The sequence below is a fragment of the Oncorhynchus clarkii genome, unplaced genomic scaffold (genome assembly GCF_045791955.1).
Source record: "Oncorhynchus clarkii lewisi isolate Uvic-CL-2024 unplaced genomic scaffold, UVic_Ocla_1.0 unplaced_contig_1131_pilon_pilon, whole genome shotgun sequence".
In the NCBI taxonomy this organism is placed as follows: Eukaryota; Metazoa; Chordata; class Actinopteri; order Salmoniformes; family Salmonidae; genus Oncorhynchus; species Oncorhynchus clarkii.
The window spans coordinates 1-21,663 of NW_027258482.1; the positions used below are offsets into that span (position 1 = coordinate 1).

The 21,663-nt window shown below is 39.8% G+C and overlaps 1 protein-coding gene across 1 annotated transcript; it reads right to left on the reverse strand.

The window, feature by feature from the left end:
- Nucleotides 1–11,644: 11,644 nt before the first annotated feature.
- Nucleotides 11,645–20,680, reverse strand: LOC139397099 (5-hydroxytryptamine receptor 3A-like). Its single transcript, XM_071143966.1, has 8 exons — nt 20,585–20,680; nt 18,613–18,657; nt 18,422–18,528; nt 18,038–18,207; nt 13,903–14,024; nt 12,810–13,020; nt 12,282–12,431; nt 11,645–11,889 (listed from the first exon to the last, which is right to left on the reverse strand). Exons 1-8 carry the CDS (start codon nt 20,678–20,680, stop codon nt 11,645–11,647), a joined length of 1,146 nt encoding a protein of 381 aa, XP_071000067.1.
- Nucleotides 20,681–21,663: the final 983 nt, after the last annotated feature.

Genomic DNA, 21,663 nt, shown 5'->3' on the forward strand with positions numbered 1-21,663 from the left:
TCGTTAACACAGGGGTGAGTGTTGACGAGGACAAGGCTGGAGATCACTGTCATGTTTATTGAGTTTGAATAACAGCCTGGAAGCTTCAAAAGGAGGGTGGTGCTTGGAATCATTGTTCTTCCTCCGTCAAACACGGTTACATGCAAGGAAACACGTGCCGTCATCATTGCTTTGCACAAAAAGGGCTTCACAGGCAAGGATATTGCTGCCAGTAAGATTGCACCTAAATCAACCATTTATCGGATCATCAAGAACTTCAAGGAGAGCGGTTCAATTGTTGTGAAGAAGGCTTTAGGGCGCCCAAGAAAGTCCAGCAAGCGCCAGGACCGTCTCCTAAAGTTGATTCAGCTGCGGGATCGGGGCACCACCAGTACAGAGCTTGCTCAAGAATGGCAGCAGGCAGGTGTGAGTGCATCTGCACGCACAGTGAGGCGAAGACTTTTGGAAGATGGCCTGGTGTCAAGAAGGGCATCAAAGAAGCCACTTCTCTCCAGGAAAAACATCAGGGACAGACTGATATTCTGCAAAAGGTACAGGGATTGGACTGCTGAGGACTGGGGTAAAGTCATTTTCTCTGATGAATCCCCTTTCCGATTGATTGGGGCATCCAGAAAAAAAAGCTTGTCCAGAGAAGATAAGGTGAGCACTACCATCAGTCCTGTGTCATGCCAACAGTAAAGCATCCTGAGACCATTAATATGTGGGGTTGCTTCTCAGTCAAGGGAGTGGGCTCACTCACAATTTTGCCTAAGAACACAGCCATGAATAAAGAATGGTACCAACACATCCTCCGAGAACAACTTCTTCCAACCATCCAGGAACAGTTTGGTGACGAACAATGCCTTTTCCAGCATGATGGATCACCTTGCCATAATGCAAAAGTGATAACTAAGTGGCTCGGGGAACAAAACATCGATGTTTTGGTTCATGGCCAGGAAACTCCCCAGACCTTAATCCCATTGAGAACTTGTGATCAATCCTCAAGAGGCGGGTGGACAAACAAAACCCCACAAATTCTGACAAACTCCAAGCATTGATTATGCAAGAATGGGCTGCCATCAGTCAGGATGTGGCCCAGAAGTTAATTGACAACATGCCAGGGCGGATTGCAGAGGACTTGAAAACGAAGGGTCAACACTGCAAATATTGACTCTTTGTATCAACTTCATGTAATTGTCAATAAAAGCCTTTGACACTTATGAAATGCTTGTAATTATCTGACAAAAATATCTAAAGACACTGAGGCAGCAGACTTTATGAAAATGAATATTTGTGTCATTCTGAAAACTTTAGTCCACCACGGTATTATTATGGCTGACTGTGTGATGTCATGTTTCATATTGCCTGTCAGTGCACAACAAGCGGCACCTTGGCCAAGCTTTCCAAACTCGTTACATCTATGAAGACCCTGTCAGCCAGAGCACTGACGGACTTTTCTGCTCACGTCAAGGTACGACATTCTAACCATTCAAAGATTGTTTTAGTTGGAAGGACTTTGAATTATAGAACCTTTCATCATCCAGCAACGGAACCTCAGACTGGATTGTTGTGATAATATGATTTAATCAGACAGACAAGCGGGGGAGTTTCCCAAAAGCTTCATAGCACTGAGATCATGTATTTGGGCCGTGATTGCGTACATTCCAATGACCTAAAACGATCTGGAAGCTTTGAGAAACTCAACCCCGAATTGTAATTTTCCCCTTTCTCTCACAGACCAACCCTGATAGGGAGAGTATGTCCAAGGATGGAACGGTGCATGAATTCAACAGCAATGTAACAGCTCTCTTTTCTGATGTTTCCTCTCCATCAGTTTCCATTCAATTAAGCAAATCAGTAATGCCGATGTGCTTATCTAGATTTGTGTAAGGACAAGGGTGTTTTGTTCCAGAGGGGGTTTGTTTCCTTATATTGTTGCATCATGGGATACTAGACAGAAGACACATGTCAGTTTCTCACTAAATGTAGAATAAAGTATATTTTATTTTTTATCCCATTTGAACTGACCTAACTAAATATGTCTAATATGTTATTTTTTCTCTTACTGTCTCCAGACAATTCTATTCCTGCAGCAGTTGCTGTCCTTTGCAGATGCTGTTCGGTCCATCCTTTATCCTCATGATGTAGACAGTGACACAGTAACTATGGAGGTGTCCAGTAGTGTTCAGGTGGACGTTCAACATGACACTGGTACGGAGTGTTTCTCTTTGTTTATTAGATTGAGTTTTCGGTTACAAAACTAGATGGTTATTAGATGGTTGGTTTTTCCTCATTGAGATAAGATGTGTAGATATAGAATTGTTTTGTTCACCAGATGCAGATGAATCAGAAGAACAGCCATCAGACAGTCAGGAGTCCAAGGGGAATGACAATCAGAGAGCACTGAGTCCTTATGTCTGTGAGTGTTCAACATGGCTGTGTCTAATATCCAGAATGACACCTTTGACAAGGGCAAGACGCTGAACCGTTGGGTCTTAAGGCGTCCGCATGCTTCAGTTCAGCTGGCGGCTAGCCGAAGTCGAGTGGGCTCGCTTAACTTTGCTTAAAAATGATTTTAAAAAGTGGCAATAGTACGGTTTGTCCATTTTGAGACACCGTAGCCAGTTTACACTTCCTCAAAATAATCAAATCAAATTTTATTGGTCATATACACATGGTTAGCAGATGTTAATGTGAGTGTAGCGAAATGCTTGTGCTAGATCCAACAGTGCAGTAATATCTAACAAATAATCTAACAAATTCACAACGACTACCTTATAGACACAAATGTAAAGGGATGAATAAGAAGATGTACATATAAATATATGGATGAGCGATGGCTGTGCGGCATAGGCCAGATGCAGTAGATGGTATAGAGTACAGTATATACAGATGAGATGAGTAATGTAGGACATGTAGACATTATTAAAGTGCCGTTATTTAAAGTGACTAGTGATACCTTTATTAAATCCATTCATTACATTTATTTAAGTGGCCAGAGATTTGAGGCTGTATGTTGGCAGCAGCCACTTTATGTTAGTGATGGCTGTTTAACAGTCTGATGGCCTTGAGATAGAAGCTGTTTTTCAGTCTCTCGGTCCCTGCTTTGATGCACCTGTACTGACCTTGCCTTCTGGATGATAGCGGGGTGAACAGGCAGTGGCTCGAGTGGTTGTTGTCCTTGATGATCTTTTTGGCCTTCCTGTGACATCGGGTGGTATAGGTGTCCTGGAGGGCAGGTAGTTTGCCTCCGGTGATGCGTTGTGCAGACCTCACTACCCTCTGGAGAGCCTTACGGTTGTGGGCGGAGCAGTTTCCGTACCATGCGGTGATACAACCCGAACAGGATGCTCTTGATTGTGTTTGTGAGTGTTTTAGGTGACAAGCCAAATTTCTATTCAGAATTGATCTAAGATAGTTCAAGAATTATGTCATTAATTTGCACGTTTTTGCAGAGATCTTAGTTGCGCAACTTTACATCTAACTAAGATGTTTGGTGCAGTGTTTCTCAATGAAAAAATATGCATAAAAACGAGTCGTCTCTCACTGAATGACAACAAAGACTTTACTGAAGAATCCCTACTGTTGACCAATCACAGACGAAGGGGGGTAGACTTCAGCTACCGACTTCAACCTGCCTCAAGAAAACAATGTGTGTGCCTGAACAACTGAAAAAACCCTTACCGAAGTACAAAACGAAGAAAAACGTCACAAAATGTTGTCGTAATATATGCACAAACTCTTCCGAACTGTTTCGGCTGGGAAGCATGCGGACGCCATTAAGCTAAGGCAATATGCTGGCTTTTGGCTCCAAAGAAAGTAAATTCGATACTGGAGGTCCCATAATCTACTTTCACCCCTGATTATGAGTCAGAATCAGCCACAGGTGGTGTTTAGTTCAAGTGTCTTGACTGCCCCCATGTGGTGGCTATGTGGTTTTACATGAGGAACCTTGATTGCCCCCATGTGGTGGCTATGTGGTTTTACATGAGGAACCTTGACTGCCACCATGTGGTGGCTATGTGGTTTTACATGAGGAACCTTGACTGCCACCATGTGGTGGCTATGTGGTTTTACATGAGGAGCCTTGACTGCCCCCATGTGGTGGCTATGTGGTTTTACATGAGGAACCTTGACTGCCACCATGTGGTGGCTATGTGGTTTTACATGAGGAACCTTGACTGCCACCATGTGGTGGCTATGTGGTTTTACATGAGGAACCTTGACTGCCACCATGTGGTGGCTATGTGGTTTTACATGAGGAACCTTGACTGCCACCATGTGGTGGCTATGTGGTTTTACATGAGGAACCTTGACTGCCCCCATGTGGTGGCTATGTGGTTTTACATGATGTTCATGATTTCCCTTTTCCAGGTCAAGTGCTGGAGCATCTCCAGTACAACCTACAGAGTAAGGCCAAGGTGTACGAGGACCATGCTCTCGGGGCCATCTTCCTCCTCAACAACTACAACTACATCCTCAAGTCAATGAAGAAGTAGGCCCTCTCTGTACATTTCCAAAGTGTGTGTTAGCTGTAATACACAGTGTGGATGAACCGTTGCTTGAGTCTGGCATTAGGGCCTTGCATATTAATGAACAGGGTGTTGTGAAAAAAATCTTACACAGGGATACTCAAAGTCAATCTTAAATGAACCATTGTTTATTGTCAGCGCGCTGGAGAGGTTCCAACCAACTCAATGCACCATAGTACACATGTCAATCAGGAGCTCTGCCTGGGCAGTCCCAGCAGTTGTCTTATATATGACTATACATAGACAAGTTATATTTGCATGATTTAGCATAATTCATTAATCATTACCATCTTGTTTCATTAATGTGACCGGTCAATACTGGTTCATAACATGTGACAGGCCAACACTGTTTCATAACATGTGACAGATCAACACTGTTTCATAACATGTGACAGACCAATACTGTTTCATAACATGTGACAGACCAATACTGTTTCACAACATGTGACAGACCAACACTGTTTCATAACATGTGACAGACCAACACTGTTTCATAACATGTGACAGACCAACACTGTTTCATAACATGTGACAGACCAATACTGTTTCACAACATGTGACAGACCAATACTGTTTCATAACATGTGACAGGCCAACACTGGTTCATAACATGTGACAGACCAACACCTCACGAGGCTTCTTTCTCTCTAAGCTGAGACCTTGAAACTGAGATATTTTTTGTTTGTTCTCAAAACACGCTCGTCCGTTCTCAAAACACGATCTGGGCGTACTGCCAAATTGCAGCTACTGATAGGTGATTTGTACAGTCAGCCACTTGCGTGAACACAGAAATTGGTTTATAGAACAGCAGATGAATAGAACTCAGAAATGAGTTATAAGAAAAACACAAACATTAATATTCCCATTACAAGGGTCATGTTTATTAGGCAACAAATGGAAGAAAACAGTCAAACAGGGAGGGGAGGGACCACCTGGAATTAAGAAATGAGAAACGCACATTTTATTTTTCAGTTACAAAACATTTTAAAAACTTTTTCTGTGGCGTGCCCTAATGACTACGAACCTGGTCATGCAGTTTACCAGAACACCCGTTCCAGAACAGTCCGGAACTATAATAAATATTTATTTGAGACATTAGAGATCCCTAAGGTTGAGATATTAACTAGGCCTAGACAACATAATGATCACGCAAAGTGACCTACATTTTGACTTTCCATGTTCTTTAGTTCAGGGTTGTAAGTGAATTTGTCACAGGGGTGGCAGACTAGTTATGACAGGGACATCTACCTGCAGGTCATCTCTGTTTGAAGTGGTTAAAACCAGCGGCGGGGATCCGGAGGTTGAGTACGGGGAACTGATTGAGCAACAGAAGCAGGTGTACCAGCACAGGTGAGGGACCAGGAATCCAGAGGAGGAAGAAGGGAGTGATGGAATCTAACATCGTCTAACGTTAGTCCTGTTCATTATGTATTATTAGAAGAGACTAGCTGCCTCCTGCTAGCCTGAAATCCACAGCCTTTTCTGCTAACATTCCACTCTTTGTATTCCCTGTCATTGCTAAAACATGTTTTGCATGACAAGGAGTGGAATGATGACAGGAACAGATTGGTAACCAGGTTAGCATACTGCCCTTACGGCCCGGTGAATCATTGTAAATCATTAAATGCAATTTCCTCAAAATGATATTCATCAGTTCAGCTTTTCGGTCTCTGGATATGCTGCTAATATTGTCAACTCTGGAATACTTTAAAAACACCCATATTTCCTGTGAGATCCTGGCACTTGCTTTCCCTTGGAAATGTAATGTTTTGAATTCCCCCCTCTCCGGTGTGGGTTGACTGATCTACCAGCTCATGTTTGTTGCCTAGGTTTATGATATTATAATATAGATTATACAGTGGTCATACATGCTCATGACAAGTGTTTTAATGCATTATAACTGCATCAAAATGCATGATACCGGCATTATAACTGCATCAAAATGCATTATAACTGCATCAAAATGTATTGTAACTGCATCAAAATGCATTATAACTGCATCAAAATGCATGATACCGGCATTATAACTGCATCAAAATGCATGATACCGGCATTATAACTGCATCAAAATGCATTATAACTGCATCAAAATGCATGATACCGGCATTATAACTGCATCAAAATGCATGATACCGGCATTATAACTGCTTAAAAATGCATTATAACTGCATCAAAATGCATTATAACTGCATCAAAATGCATTATAACTGCATCAAAATGCATTATAACTGCATCAAAATGCATTATAACTGCATCAAAATGCATTATAACTGCATCAAAATGCATTATAACTGCATCAAAATGCATGATACCGGCATTATAACTGCATCAAAATGCATTATAACGGCATCAAAATGCATTATAACTGCATCAAAATGCATGATACCGGCATTATAACTGCATCAAAATGCATTATAACTGCATCAAAATGCATTATAACTGCATCAAAATGCATTATAACTGCATCAAAATGCATTATAACTGCATCAAAATGCATGATACCGGCATTATAACTGCATCAAAATGCATTATAACTGCATCAAAATGCATGATACCGGCATTATAACTGCATCATAATGCATGATACCGGCATTATAACTGCATCATAATGCATTATAACTGCATCATAATGCATGATACCGGCATTATAACTGCATCATAATGCATGATACCGGCATTATAACTGCATCATAATGCATGATACCGGCATTATAACTGCATCATAATGCATGATACCGGCATTATAACTGCATCATAATGCATGATACCGGCATTATAACTGCATCATAATGCATGATACCGGCATTATAACTGCATCATAATGCATTATAACTGCATCATAATGCATGATACCTGCAGGCTTTAAGTGAAGCATTACCATTACTTCACACGGGGACAATGCTACATTAAATCAAGTGTCTCATGCTACAACTTGAATACAATGTATTTGTTACATGCTTCGTAAACAACAGGTGTAGACGAACAGTGAAAGGTTTACTTGCGGGACCATCCCAACACTGCTGAGAGAAATAATAGGAAAATGATAACCAGGAATAAATCCACAATGAGTAACGATAACTTGGCTGTATATACGGGGTACCAGTACCAAGTCGATGTGCAGGGGTACGATGTAATTGAGGTAGAGAATAAACAGTAACAGCGGTGTATTCGATAAGTCAAAAGAGTTCATGCAAAAAGGGCCAATGGAGATAACCAATAGGCACAAGGACTAACTTTTGAACTATTTAGCAGTCTTATGGCTTGGGGGGTATAAGCTGTTCAGGCTTGTTGGTTCCAGACTTGTGGGCAGTCCAATGAATGATTATGCTACTGAACATGACTGATCTGTGCAGTGAATGTGTGCTGCTTGTGTGTTGCAGTTGGTTGAAGGTGACCGAGTGCCTGACTGAAAAGAATCTGCCCACCTTTAAGCCAGGTGACAAGGTGAGGGTAGATGTTTTTTTTTTTCAATTTAAAGTTTATTCAGTTTTCTTGTTTTTCAATCAACCAACAAAACACATTCCACATTCACAGATGTGAAAGGCTTTATAAAAAATTTAAAAAAAAAAAATAATAATACTTTTGAAAAAATAAAAATACAATTAAAATGAATGATAAAGTCAAATAAAAGCATTTATTTTTCTTAATCTATATATTTTCCTTGGTACATATATATATATATATATATATACATACATGCATACATACGTACGTACATACATACATACGCACATACATACACACACACACACATACACACACGTACTCAAAAACTAAATTAAAATAAAAACACACAAAAACAAAAAAAAAACAACCCTTGCAGCAGCACTATCAAGGTTCTTATCAGCTATTTCAAGCCTTCGCTGAGACGACGGGCCAATAATTCGTTTTTAGGTTTTACAGTACCTTACACAACATGTATCTGCGCATTTCCCTAGTCACCCCGTTCACTCTGTCCAGTTTGAAATATAGTTGAATAGTGGAGACCAGAGTCTATCAAACTTGGGCTGTCTCTTGTGGAGGTCATAAGTGAGCTTTTCAAGAGGAAGAAAGTCAACAATCTGGTCAATCCACATTTTAAATGTAGGAGGGGTATTTGAGGCCCACAATAGAAGAATACATTTCTTAGCAAAGTATGTAATAGTCATAAGCAAATTTTCTCTGTCAGGATCAAGAACAAAGTCCTGCTGGGCATTAAGAAGATAGATACACGGGGTCATATCAAACTGTACATCTAGTATTTTCTGTGCAGCAGTATGTACAGATTGCCAGAATCTGGCAATCTCCCTACAGCTCCAAAATACATGCATATAGGTTCCACTTTCAGAGGTACATCTTTTACAGTTAGGAGACGTATCTGTTTTCATTCTATGGAGTCTCAAAGGAGTATAATAAAATTTGTACAAAAAATTGTAATTAGATTCTTTCATTTTTACACTGGTAGAGGAGCAGTATACCCTGTCGCAAACCTCCGCCCATAACTCATCACTGATAGTCAGACCAAGGTCCTTTTCCCAGATTATTTTCAAAGGAGTAAAGGAGGAGCTTCCTTTCTCAGAAAGGAGTCTATAGATGTAAGATATTTTGCCTTTAATGGATTGTGCTGTGACAAGAAGGGTTTCAACTTCATTCAACTGAGTTCTAAACCTCCTCTTGGAGGTAAATGAGGAAATTACATGTCTAATTTGAAGATATTTGAAAAAATGGGATCTTGGCACATCGAATTCACTGCAGAGCTCTTGAAAGGATTTCAGTGTAGTGGTTTTCTGATGAAATAGGTCTGAAAAGGTCCTGATTCCTAGAGTATGCCAAAGATAGGGTAGATGTTTTGAGACTGTATATTAAATTAAAAAAGGATATTTCTCAAATGACACTATGTACCTTTAAGTGGATTTGCTTGTTTTATTCAAACCTAATCACACCTTTTCTATTCTTCATATGTCATCACCATCGGGCTTCAGTTGAAAGAGAAAGACTGTCAGGTGATTAAAGACAAGTTCAAGGTAAGACAAGGAGGCCAGATTCCTCCATGTACCTAAAGGATCTGTTTCAGTACTAGTGATGGAGGGGGTGATACAGATACATATCGAGATATTATCTTTGACGATGTATCGTATCGTTTTGACAATACCGCAATATTATATTTGTGCTAGTTGGTTGTTCCTGCACCAAAACTCCAGTATTTTTCCTTCATAGCTTGTTCTCCATCTTCATTTTAAATAAGGCGCCAATTTATTTGGGAAACAATTTGTTTTCAGCACTTTTTTATTTCCATGACTGATCAAAACTAGTTTTCTCATGTCTCTCTTTCATCTCAGCAGCAGACATATGGTGAGCAATATGTTTGGAACATCAAATCGCAATAAAATCACAGTATCGAATAGCAATACATATAGAATCATGAGAATCACAATACATATAGAATCATGAGAATCACAATACATAGTGAATCATGAGAATCACAATACATAGTGAATCATGAGAATCACAATACATATAGAATCATGAGAATCACAATACATATAGAATCATGAGAATCACAATACATATAGAATCATGAGAATCACAATACATATAGAATCATAAGAATCACAATACATATAGAATCGTAATACATAACATATTGGCACCTAAGTATCATGATAATATGGTATCGTGAGGTCCCTGGCAATTCCCAGCCCTAATCAGTACCATGTTACATCTCTACACAACAACCCTTATTCATACTCACAAACAGAATGATCACAAACGTCTAAACCCAACATGTCAGCTTATTTTATATTTTTAGATGTTATATATTTTATGACTGCTGCAAGATGAATTGCCTCTTTGAGGACATTAAAGTTTTCTGAATCTGAATGTCAGCTTAGGGCTCGTATTTATGGGGCACCGTTTGTGACATGCTATATAAAGATTGTAATGTTTGCATTTTCTGTTACAAAACAGTGCCCTCATATGTGATAACATGACGGTCCCCCAAAAAAATGATATGACCTTTGACCTCGTGTCGTCCAGAGCTTCAACGAGGGCCTGGAGGAACTGTATAAGGCTCAGAAAGCGTGGGCCATCCCAGACAGAGAGCAGCGCCAGGCCATCTGTCAGGCCCAGAGAGAGATGGTGTCCAAGGCCTACACAGCCTTTCTGCTGAGGGGAGTCCTGACATATCACAGAGCTTATTACTGGAGACTGCTGCTGAATTCAGAATCAACCCCTATTCCCTAGCCCTTACTCCATATTCACTAGACCCTATTCACCAGCCCCTACTCCCCAACCACTCCTGTAGATCTGAGTGGATTGGATGGATACAAGCATTATGGTAATACCTTCATCTTGCCTTCTGATTGGCCTAGTGAAAATGTCATATTGCTTCTACCTATCCAATCCTCTTAGATCTGCTAGGGTGGCTAGGGAATAGGGGGTCCATTTGGAATTCAGCACACATAAGGTGGTTGAATAACTGATGCTTTTCAAATATTGTAGGTGAAACTGGGATGTTCCATGTATGTTTGGTCTCTATGTACAATTCATGTGTTCTTTTATTCACCACTGTTCAATATTGATGTGCAGTAAGAATTTCATACAGAACGCTGGTACAGTGATATTCATTTATTATGGTCTTTTACCTGTACTTTACACAGATGTGACCATGATTTCTCCAAACACCCTGAGAGATACCACAAATACAGCCCAGCGCAGGTGGAGGAGATGATCGAGAGACTATTTGATATCTCAGCCTGAGGTTGAGAACCTGCTTAGTTAGGAGATAATATAAGGTCTTCACACTGCCTCTATAGGAAATAACACACTGTTGATTTGTTTCCACACTACTAATACTACAGCTTCAGTCCCCATTACATGTATTCATTAGAGTTCTAGGCCTCTATTCTGGGGGATTACAGTGCTTCAGTCCCCATTAGAGTCCCAATTGCTAAATGTATTATTACACATGACTGGCTAGTTCTAAACATGTTTAAATAAATATTGTTAAAGCCCTACTTAAGAATAAACACATCTATTTATTTTACCCAGAAACTCAAAACAACTAGCTTTTTGTTTGTGCTTGCAAAATTTCTGAAGACCCAAATACAGCAATATTTTTTAAAATATGGTTGTTGAAATAATAAATAAAGAATTTATGACCAGAAATCTAATTGGTTGATCTCACATCGAGAACCAAAGGAGAAATATAAAATGACGACTGCATAAACGATGAGGACGGTGAGATAGATACAGAAACAGATCAAGTCCACTTTGTTGGCAAAGCGATGGTGTAAAGCATTTTTGTGGTCTTGTGCAGCCATTTTGTTGAGAAACTTCACCACCTTCTGGAGGGCTGTATTCTTCTCTTCCTCTGAGGCTTTAATATCAGACTTGGATTCTAGACAAAGTAAAGGAGAGAAAAAAGGAAAACCTATTATTAATATAACATGATTAAATAAAAAATGGACCTTTTTGTAAAATGACATAGTTTTCAGTGACAGATGACAGATGAAATGGAGTAGCTGTCCAGACCAGCGTAATGATGCTAACAAGAAAAGATGCTGGGAAAGACTGCAGCTAAAGGGTACGAATTAAAAGGTTGAGCATTAAAATACAACTTGACTAGTTGATGATGATGAAAGTCATTTATGGGGTCCCCAGTGAAACTGGTTGCAGTAACGTCATCATGACTTCATGGTCAGGTTAACAATGGTTGTATAAGGACGTTTTGTTAATGTCTTTGGAAACCATGAAAATATATCTTGCTCTGTGGAGAATGAAAACGTTTACCCTCTTCATTGTCTGTGTCTTTAAGCAGTGAGTCTTTGGACTTGGAGAGGCTGCAGGGCCAGAGAGTGCCACACTTAGCCAGGCGTGTGAGCACCATAGACTGCAACGTGCTCAACACCAGGATGACCAAACAGAAACAGAAGTGCTTTCCTATGGAGAACAACGAGAGAGATGTGTGAGTGTTATATGGTGGCAGAGAGGTCCTGTATACATGAAACCGACATCAGTGTGCTGCTACCAGTATATCTTTCTTTACTGTCCCTGTAACATACCGGGCTGGAAATAGTGAAACTCTGCACCCAACGGATCACTAGGATCACTGTTGCTGTTCAGGATCACTGCTCCCAAATTGACAACATACCAAACAAACTATTGAGCTGCAGAAAAATATCAAATTCGATAGCTCCCGTGGCGACATTTCAAGCTAGCTGTGAAATAAGTTTATGGAACATTCTTAACTCTGTTACATACACACCGTTTATAACAAAATGCTGTTTCATTCTGGTGCATTACACACGGGATACTCACGGATGATGGGGCTGCACTGGCCTCCTCCAGGCAGTAGGTCGTTGAGGATGATGAGGAACATGATGAAGCTGAGAACCAGTGTAACCTTGAATGAGATACGCTCGCCCCCTCCCAGCGGCAGGGAGAAGCTCACCACATCTGCCACAATGATCAGTATACTGGGCAGGACCAGGGACAGAAACGGGTTTTCAGACCGCATTTTCAGCGACACCTGTGAAGACAGACAGGTAGGCCAGACTGAAATAATTTGTTTTTCCGAGTTCTTGCGTCTAAACGTATTGCATTTGTTTAAAATTGAAAGGGAAGAGCATTACATTCCAAAATCAGACTGTCCGATGTTTTCAGAACTCAAAAGAAGCCTTATGTCAATCAGTCCACATCCTTCACCATCGGTTGTGCAGATCCAACTATGCCTTAACCCCAATTAATGGGAAAAGAAACGCACTGCAAATTTGGAATTGTGGCATGTATGGATCTACACAATACATAGCCTGGGATGTGCATGTATGGATCTACACAATACATAGCCTGGGATGTGCATGTATGGATCTACACAATACATAGCCTGGGATGTGCATGTATGGATCTACACAATACATAGCCTGGGATGTGCATGTATGGATCTACACAATACATAGCCTGGGATGTGCATGTATAGATCTACACAATACTACTTATGAAAGGTATAAAAACATCAGATACATTTTTATTTAGGTGTATTGTTTTTTTCTGTGTAAATGTTGTTTAAGCTCTGCCCTTAACAGGAAGAGTAAAGTATCTTTACATGTCCCAGATAAACAACTGAAATCACCAGGAACACTCACTAACCCATAGATAAAGATACTTTACTCTACATGTCACATAAACTACTGAAATCACCAGGAACACTCACTAACCCATAGATAAAGATACTTTACTCTACATGTCACATAAACTACTGAAATCACCAGGAACACTCACTAACCCATAGATAAAGATACTTTACTCTACATGTCACACAAACTACTGAAATCACCAGGAACATTCACTAACCCATAGATAAAGATACTTTACTCTACATAAACTACTGAAATCACCAGGAACACTCACTAACCCATAGATAGTTGCGATCATCTCTGCCTCCTTTAGTGTTGAGTTCCACCTCCTCGGTTAGCCAGTCTCCACGGTTTGCACTAGTTGTGCTCACTTTCCCAAAGTTAAGGAACATGCCACATCCTGGAAAAGCAGATATTTGATACTAATTCAGTCATTCAAAGATCATACCGTACGTAACTTCACACCCCTAAAAATCTGTTGTTTTAGGGGTGTAAAGATTTACATTTTTTGTTCAGTTCATTTCTTGATATGACTCTTATTTTGGTTCTCAGAAGAGGATGGAAAAATGACCCATTTTTTTTTACGTAATTTTTTTGTTGTCGAAATAATAATACAAAATCTATCTATACTAATACTTCAGTGGTGGTAGCCTACTGTAACACATATCTCAGAGCCACTTTGGTGAAACAACCTCACTTTGATTCATTCTGGCAGCCATATCCTTTGTTTGTTAGCGTGGGGTCTCAGAGAGAAGTGCCACATCATTTGCAAAATGCAATAAAAAACAAGTGTCCAAATCACCATTAAGTAACGTCAAACTAAATATGGTTGATTTGGCCATGAAATGTTGACAATTGCCCCGATCACTCACGTTGATTTTTTTTGTTAGCGGTGGCTAATGTGATGACATGATGACTCCTTGCTGTCCCCAGTCCACCTGGCCGTACTGCTGCTCCAGTTTCAACTGTTCTGCCTTATTATTATTCGACCATGCTGGTCATTTATGAACATTTGAACATCTTGGCCATGTTCTGTTATAATCTCCACCCGGCACAGACAGAAGAGGACTGGCCATCCCACATAGCCTGGTTCCTCTCTAGGTTTCCTCCTAGGTTTTGGCCTTTCTAGGGAGTTTTTCCTAGCCACCGTGCTTCTACACCTGCATTGCTTGCTGTTTGGAGTTTTAGGCTGGGTTTCTGTACAGCACTTTGAGATATCAGCAGATGTATGAAGGGCTATATAAATAAATTTGATTTGATTTGTTAGTAGTTGTTGTTCAGAGAGAACTGAACCATGGGTTAATGTTTCTCCAGGCCCATAGACTACTTTCAGGGTGAGGAACCATCTAACCTCAAGTTGTAAAATCATGAACTTCCCCAATAAGGCTAGGCTAAAGCTTAAGGAGTAAACAAATAAAAATATGGATTTCTAGAGTGTTCTTGCTTTCAGCATACACACTAATAAAACACTGCCTCCTCTCATGGTGTTTCATACCGCTCAGAAGATAGTGTTGGTCTTCCACCCAATGCTCTTTATAACACCCCCAGTTCTCATGTCTATCGTCATGCAGTACTGCTAAAACCATTCACCCCAGTATCTGTCTATTTCACTCTGACGTGAACTATACAACACATAAAAGATGCTCTTTATAACACCCCCAGTTCTCATGTCTATCGTCATGCAATACTGTTAAAACCATTCACCCCAGTATCTGTCTATTTCACTCTGATGTGAACTATACAACACATAAAAGCTTGCATTTGTTATGTTGTTTATATAATTCTTATTCGTGCTTAACTTATTCATTTACCTTATTTAATGTGGGAGATATCTTAAGCCTACATTAAAGATTGTCCATCGTTATCATTTACACAGGATGGTATAATGGTCATTTTTTCCCCTCCTGAAAATTGAGCAAAAAAAAAAATCAAGGACTGAACCAAATCAAAATGTTTGACCCATTACACCCCTAATATTCACTGTGTCCAGCCCAAAAGGCCAATTGGTTCTGCAGCATGCTACACCGGCCCAAACACACCTCTGTCACCACAAACCTGGAAGGGACAATGATGTATATATATACACACTGTACAGTAGATGACTGATGGGGGGCGCTGTGTTGAACCACCGTGCCTACATCTTGGCACCCCCCCATCATTGTATTTTTTTGGAAGAATTTATTAATGTCTACATTTGTTTTTGCTACATTTATTATTTTACAGACTCCATAGAAACACCTTGAATAACAGCTTCATACATGGATACACAGATAGTATTTAACCCCTTATCTCCATATATTCTTGCATACATTTAAAAAAAAAAACTTAAACTAGGCTCGTGAGAGACTCACCTTTCCATAGAAGGGTCATAGTGTGTAGCCAAAACTGTTCGGATGCTACAGACAGAAGTTGGCATATCGGCTGTACTGACTTCAGACCAGTCCTGTGACTGTTGTGGGGGTCATAGAGCAAAACGGAGAGAACCGTCATGTTCCTGAGAGTCTCATCTTAATAGTTTGTAGGCCAAACCGTATGGACTCTACAGACATTTGTGAGAAGACCGATTTTCGGGATGTCTCATGGTCTGATAAATACCGCCCTAGCTCTGACACCTTTCATCGCAGATGCGGAATGGCGATATTGGCAGGCGCAGTGGATTGAAACACATTTCATGAGAAAAACAGATATCATCTTAAATTGACAGATTTTTATGGGGATTATCATGCTAATTCGATTTCCACAGGGTTGTGGGCATAGACTTTAGGGGAGTTTTAAAATATACTTTTTTGGAATTACAAATGTTACTGTCACCACAATAACAGAACAATACTTAAATGCATGTAATTTTTTTGTAATTTTGTCCTTGAAACATTTAATTGAAATACTGTAGAATTACATTCATTCCTATGGAGCACTGCTCCTACTGGGGGAATGGCTTCAATGCCTCTCAATGGCTAATACATAGCATCAGCAATCCAGGGTTTATATACCCCTTGATTTATTCTAAAAATAAATGTGTTACACATCTGATTTTTGGGGATTTTCTCCCATTTTTCCCTGCAGATTTTCAAGTTAGATGGGGAGCGGCGATGAACAGCAATTTAAGTTTTTTTCAATGAGATTCAAGTCTGGGCTTTGACTGGGCCACTCAGGGACTTTCACATTCTTGTTCTGAAGCCATTCCATCGTTGCTTTGGCTGCAAGTATTCACCCCCAGTCTAACGTCGTTTGCACTCTGAAGCAGGTGCTCATCAAGGATGTATTTGGCTCCATTCAATGTTCTCTCTATCCTTACCAGTCTCTCAATCCCTACTGCTCAACAGGGTAGGGGTGGCGTTAGAGGGTGATGAGCTGTGCCTGGTTCTCTCCAGACATAGTGGTTTGCATTCAGGCCAAAGAGTTCCATTTTTGTCTCATCAGACCACAGAATATTTTTGCCTTATGCTCGAGTCTTTCATATACCTTTTTGCAAACTCCAGACGTGCTGTCATGCGCCTTTTTCTCAGGAGTGGCTTCCGTCTGGCCACTCTCCTATAAACCCCAGATTGGTGAAGTGCTGTAGAGACTGTTGTCCTTCTGGCAGGTTCTCCCATCTCAGCCAAGAAACTCTGTAGTTCTATCAGAGTGGTCATTGAGTTCTTGGTTACCTCCCTGACCAAGGTCCTTCTTGCCCGGTTTCTCAGTTTGATTTGACAGCCAGCTCTAGGCAGTCTGGGTAGTTTCCATGTTTTTATTTATTTCCCAATGATGTTGACCACTGTGCTCTTGGAAACTTTCAACACTCTAGAAATTATTTTATACCCTTCCCCAGATATGCCTCATCACAATTCCCAGAGATCTACGGACAGTTCCTAGGACCTTATGGTATAATTTCTGCTCTGACATGCACTGTCAACTATGGGACCTTACATAGACAGGTGGATAGTGACATATCAAGGATGATCAAAGGAAGTTGGATGCACCCGAGCTCAATTTGTAGTGCCATAGGAAAGGAGTGTGAATAATTATGTAAATTCAAGTTCTGTATTTGTAATATTTTGTATAAATATGCAAACATTTCTAAAGACATTCTCATGATGGGGTATTGTGTGTAGATGGGTGAGAGAGAAACAATATATTTAATAATTTTGAATTCAGGCCATAACAACAAAATGTGGAATAAGTCAAGGGGTATGAATAATTTCTGAAGGCACTGTACATCATTGGTAGGGAGGACAGTCAGGGAGCATATAAAACTCCAAAGATGACAAATAAACTGAATTGCATCATATACGGAATTGCAGTAGGCTATACAGATTTAAAACATGTTTTCGTTGTTTTTGTTAACATCTTGTTTTTAATAAGATCTTTGGTAAGTAATAGTGCGCAATAGCTGTTTAGCAGACAGAATGAGGATTGAAATGATGCACTTACCTTTAAGTGCCCATACATTGATGGCGATGGGGCAGAAATCTGAAGCGAAGGGGTAATTGTACAGATTGACCTCACAGCCCACCACAGTGTTCATGATGACCATGTGCTCTATAGTCCCGTTGCTGTGCACCAGTAAATCCTTGTTGCCGTGCTTCATCGTTGTTTGCACTCTTTAGACATGAGAAGTTAAGAACAGACTGAGGATTGATCTACTAAACTGTCACACCTAAACATTTGGCCACTCCAAAAATAAATACTGTATCTCTATTTAATTTCTGTAGATGTTTTACTCGCTATTTAGAAGATCATGTTATAAAAGGAATCAAGAATAAATTAAATATAACTTACTGGTAGGTTATTGTATTCTGTTGTAAGTGGACTCACCCATTAGTCACATGGAGTTCAGGAGTCCAGATTTTACTGACAGGCAGGACCACCACATCATGATGATAGACTGATGTGTCCCATGATAAATCAGGGTCTTCCCAAGACTGTAGTGTATAATCATAATGAGTGGTTTTACAAAATGGCACATTTACTTGAATGTTTCTGGATTATTTTTAATGTGTACTTACCAACATAACTTGCAGATGACTCTCGAAGCGAAGATCTTTTGTGTCCTATTTAGAAGATAATAAGGGATAAATGCCAACATTCTGTACATTCCCTTGGAAAGAAACGGTGGAGCATGTGTTATATTGTAAGTATGTTGAAGAGAGGGACAGATGGAAGTGTAGGATCGTTGGGGGGGATTTGGGGGATGGAAGAGGGTCTATTAGAAGTTAGTAGGGCTCTTTTTTTTCACAGAAGTACTACATTTAGGTAGGATGATTTAGAAATGTTGTAAACCGTGATTGACCTCACTCCAGCACAGTAGGTGGCGGCATGCACCTTTAACGTTGGTTTGCAGACCGCCATTATATCTGAGAAGATGATGATTACCTTGGAAATAATGGACGACGCGGCGGTGTCAAGTCCCTTTGCAGTTTATTTTTCCATGGTAATGTACAGAACTGAGGAGTTTCTCTCACTTATATCACAGTTGCCAAAGAAAATACTAAAGCACACATTTACTGCTAGGCATAAAAATGTTTTAATATTTTCATAAAGATAATTCATACATTCACATATTTTTGTTGCTAGAGACCCAGTCGTTCGTTCGATTAGTTAGATATTTACGCGTTCTATTTGTTGTGCTCGCTGCCAACGTTTTTGCAGTGGTGGAAAAAGTACTCAATAGTCATACTTGAGTAACTTTCTAATAAGGTATACTTTACTTTTATACTATACTTTTACTCAAGTAAAAGTCAAAGTATTTGGTTTTAAATATATTTAAGTATCAAAAGTAAATGTAATTGCTAAAAATATACTTAAGTATCAAAAGTGAAAGTATAGATAGATTCCTTATTAAGCAGAGCAGATTGTCTTGGCACCGTTGTCTTGTTTTTAAAATGGATGGACAGCCAGGGGTATACACTCCAACACTAAGACATAATTTACAAACGAAGCATGTGTTTAGTGAGTCTGTCAGATCAGAGGCAGTAGGGATGTGTTCTCTCGATAAGTGAGTGAATTGGACCATTTTCCTGTCCTGCTAAGCATTCAACATATAACGAGTACTTTTGGGTGTCAAGGAAAATGGAGTAAAAAGTTCATTTTATTATTATTTGTATTTTCTGTAGGAATGTAGTGAAGTTTTCAGAAATAGTAAAGTAAAGATATCGCAAAAAAACGACTTTAGTACTTCAAAGTATGTTTACTTTACACCACTGTTTTTGTCCCTTTCTTGCTAGTTAGCCAACAAGCTATGGCTAACACAGTCACGATCTCTGCAGTCAGAATAACAGCAAAGTAGTTTTGTTTAAGATTTTTTCTATTGACATTCATTTGGATACATCATAACAGTGAGCTCATCATGCCGGATTTTGCCTGACATAGCTAAAGTTTGCCTTCCCGTCAGGACGCTCGACACTGTTCATTACGAGAAGATTGCATTGCATATCAAACACTAGGCTATAAACTGGCTAAATAGTTTGTTGCTAGCAAATCTGGGAACCTAAATCAAAAATACCAGTTGAGAACAGCTGGCCAAACTAGAAACGTGGGAAGATTTGACCGCATAGCGCCGCCGTCATGACTGCAAAATTGTATGTTCATTACTCAGTCTGCAAAAACAAATCAATGATAGCTAGCGAAGTTTTCCCCGTTGTACCTGCGTTTACAATGTATCCAATTTCGGTTTGTGTGGTTGTTGGTTTAGCTTTTTGTAACTTTGTGGCAAATACGGTCTGCACGTGTAGGCACATAATGCATCATGATTGCAAGGTGTCCCAATTTATTTTCCAACTGGCACAATATCTTTTTCAACTCTCCCGTTAGCTGGTTTTAATATCCATTTTAGAATGCCCTTTCAGCCAATTAGAAATTAGTATTCAACAACGCTGTGGTATAATTAATCATCACATAATTATATGTCTGTCAATAGGTTATCTCTGAAACTCATCACATTGTACAAAACTCAATTAAAAGGAACAGAAAGTGACTTACGACAGACAGAGTTTCATACACTATTAACGGCACACTGATATTTGAGATGCATGATGGAGACTGTGGCTGACTCAGAGCTTCTTTCGCAATCAGCATGCTGGCCAGACATCGACGTGTTGTACAGGAGGGTGTCGTTGCCCTGGATGAAGTGACTGTGTTGGATGGTTGGTTTGTACTGGCTGTGTTGAATGGTTGGTTTGTACTGGCTGTGTTGGATGTATTGGGTGCTTGGCCTGCATTGGCTGTATTGGATGCATTGCCTGGAGTCATTTCACTAGCTAAAATTGCTGCATTGGATGGAGGGTCTGCTGCAGACACTGTGGAACCAGAGACAGGTATATCATTTCAGAATAATACATTGGATTTATATAGCGATTTTCTAGGAACCGATGCCTTCCAATATTTTAACAACCACAGTACAATAAATAAAACACAATCTAAATTCAATCGGATAAGGTTGTTGACTTGCTTCATGGTAGCAGAAATACTTTAAGAAATGGGGAGATAGGAATCTCCGCTCATTGACAATCGCGTTCACGTTGTCATATGTTGTCTCACGCGGTTGTTAAACTAATCGCGCCGAAATCCCTTGTAGAAAGTTAGTTTCCAGACGCATAACATGTTTATTTTCTTAAGTAAGTAATGTCACAAATAAAAAAAACTAGGTAAACAAGATACATATCTCAGATCTCTGAATATATTTCTAATGTGCTTTTTTTCCCGTGTAATTCATGCTAATGTTGGATTTTTGAGCTAGCGCTCAATTGACTCCCATTCGCTCATTGAAGGAGTGCGCTTCTTGTCCCAGATTTACCCAGAATGCACTGTGCGGCCAATTGACAACGCGTGGACATTGTACACAATGGGCGTTAATACGAATCAAATGGAGTTTCCCATCTCCCCATTTAGAGTATTTCTGATGGCTTCATAGTAGTGACTCAATAAGTCTGAAAAGTGATCTAAACCTGGTACTCTAAATCAGTTATATTGGAGTGATACTGAACTAGAGATAAGAGTACCAGGTTTAGATCAAACAACATACTACATTGCCAGCTTTTAGTGCAACATGTTATACAGCT

Excerpts from the sequence above, each read along its gene's own strand:
- LOC139397099 (XM_071143966.1), bottom strand. The coding sequence starts at position 20,680 with ATGCTGATTGCGAAAGAAGCTCTGAGTCAGCCACAGTCTCCATCATGC. Across the intron at positions 18,208-18,421 it reads GAACTCCATGTGACTAATGG|AGTGCAAACAACGATGAAGC; the intron begins GTGAGTCCACTT and ends TCATGTCTAAAG. Across the intron at positions 12,432-12,809 it reads CCAGTGCAGCCCCATCATCC|GAAAGCACTTCTGTTTCTGT; the intron begins GTGAGTATCCCG and ends TGTTCTCCATAG.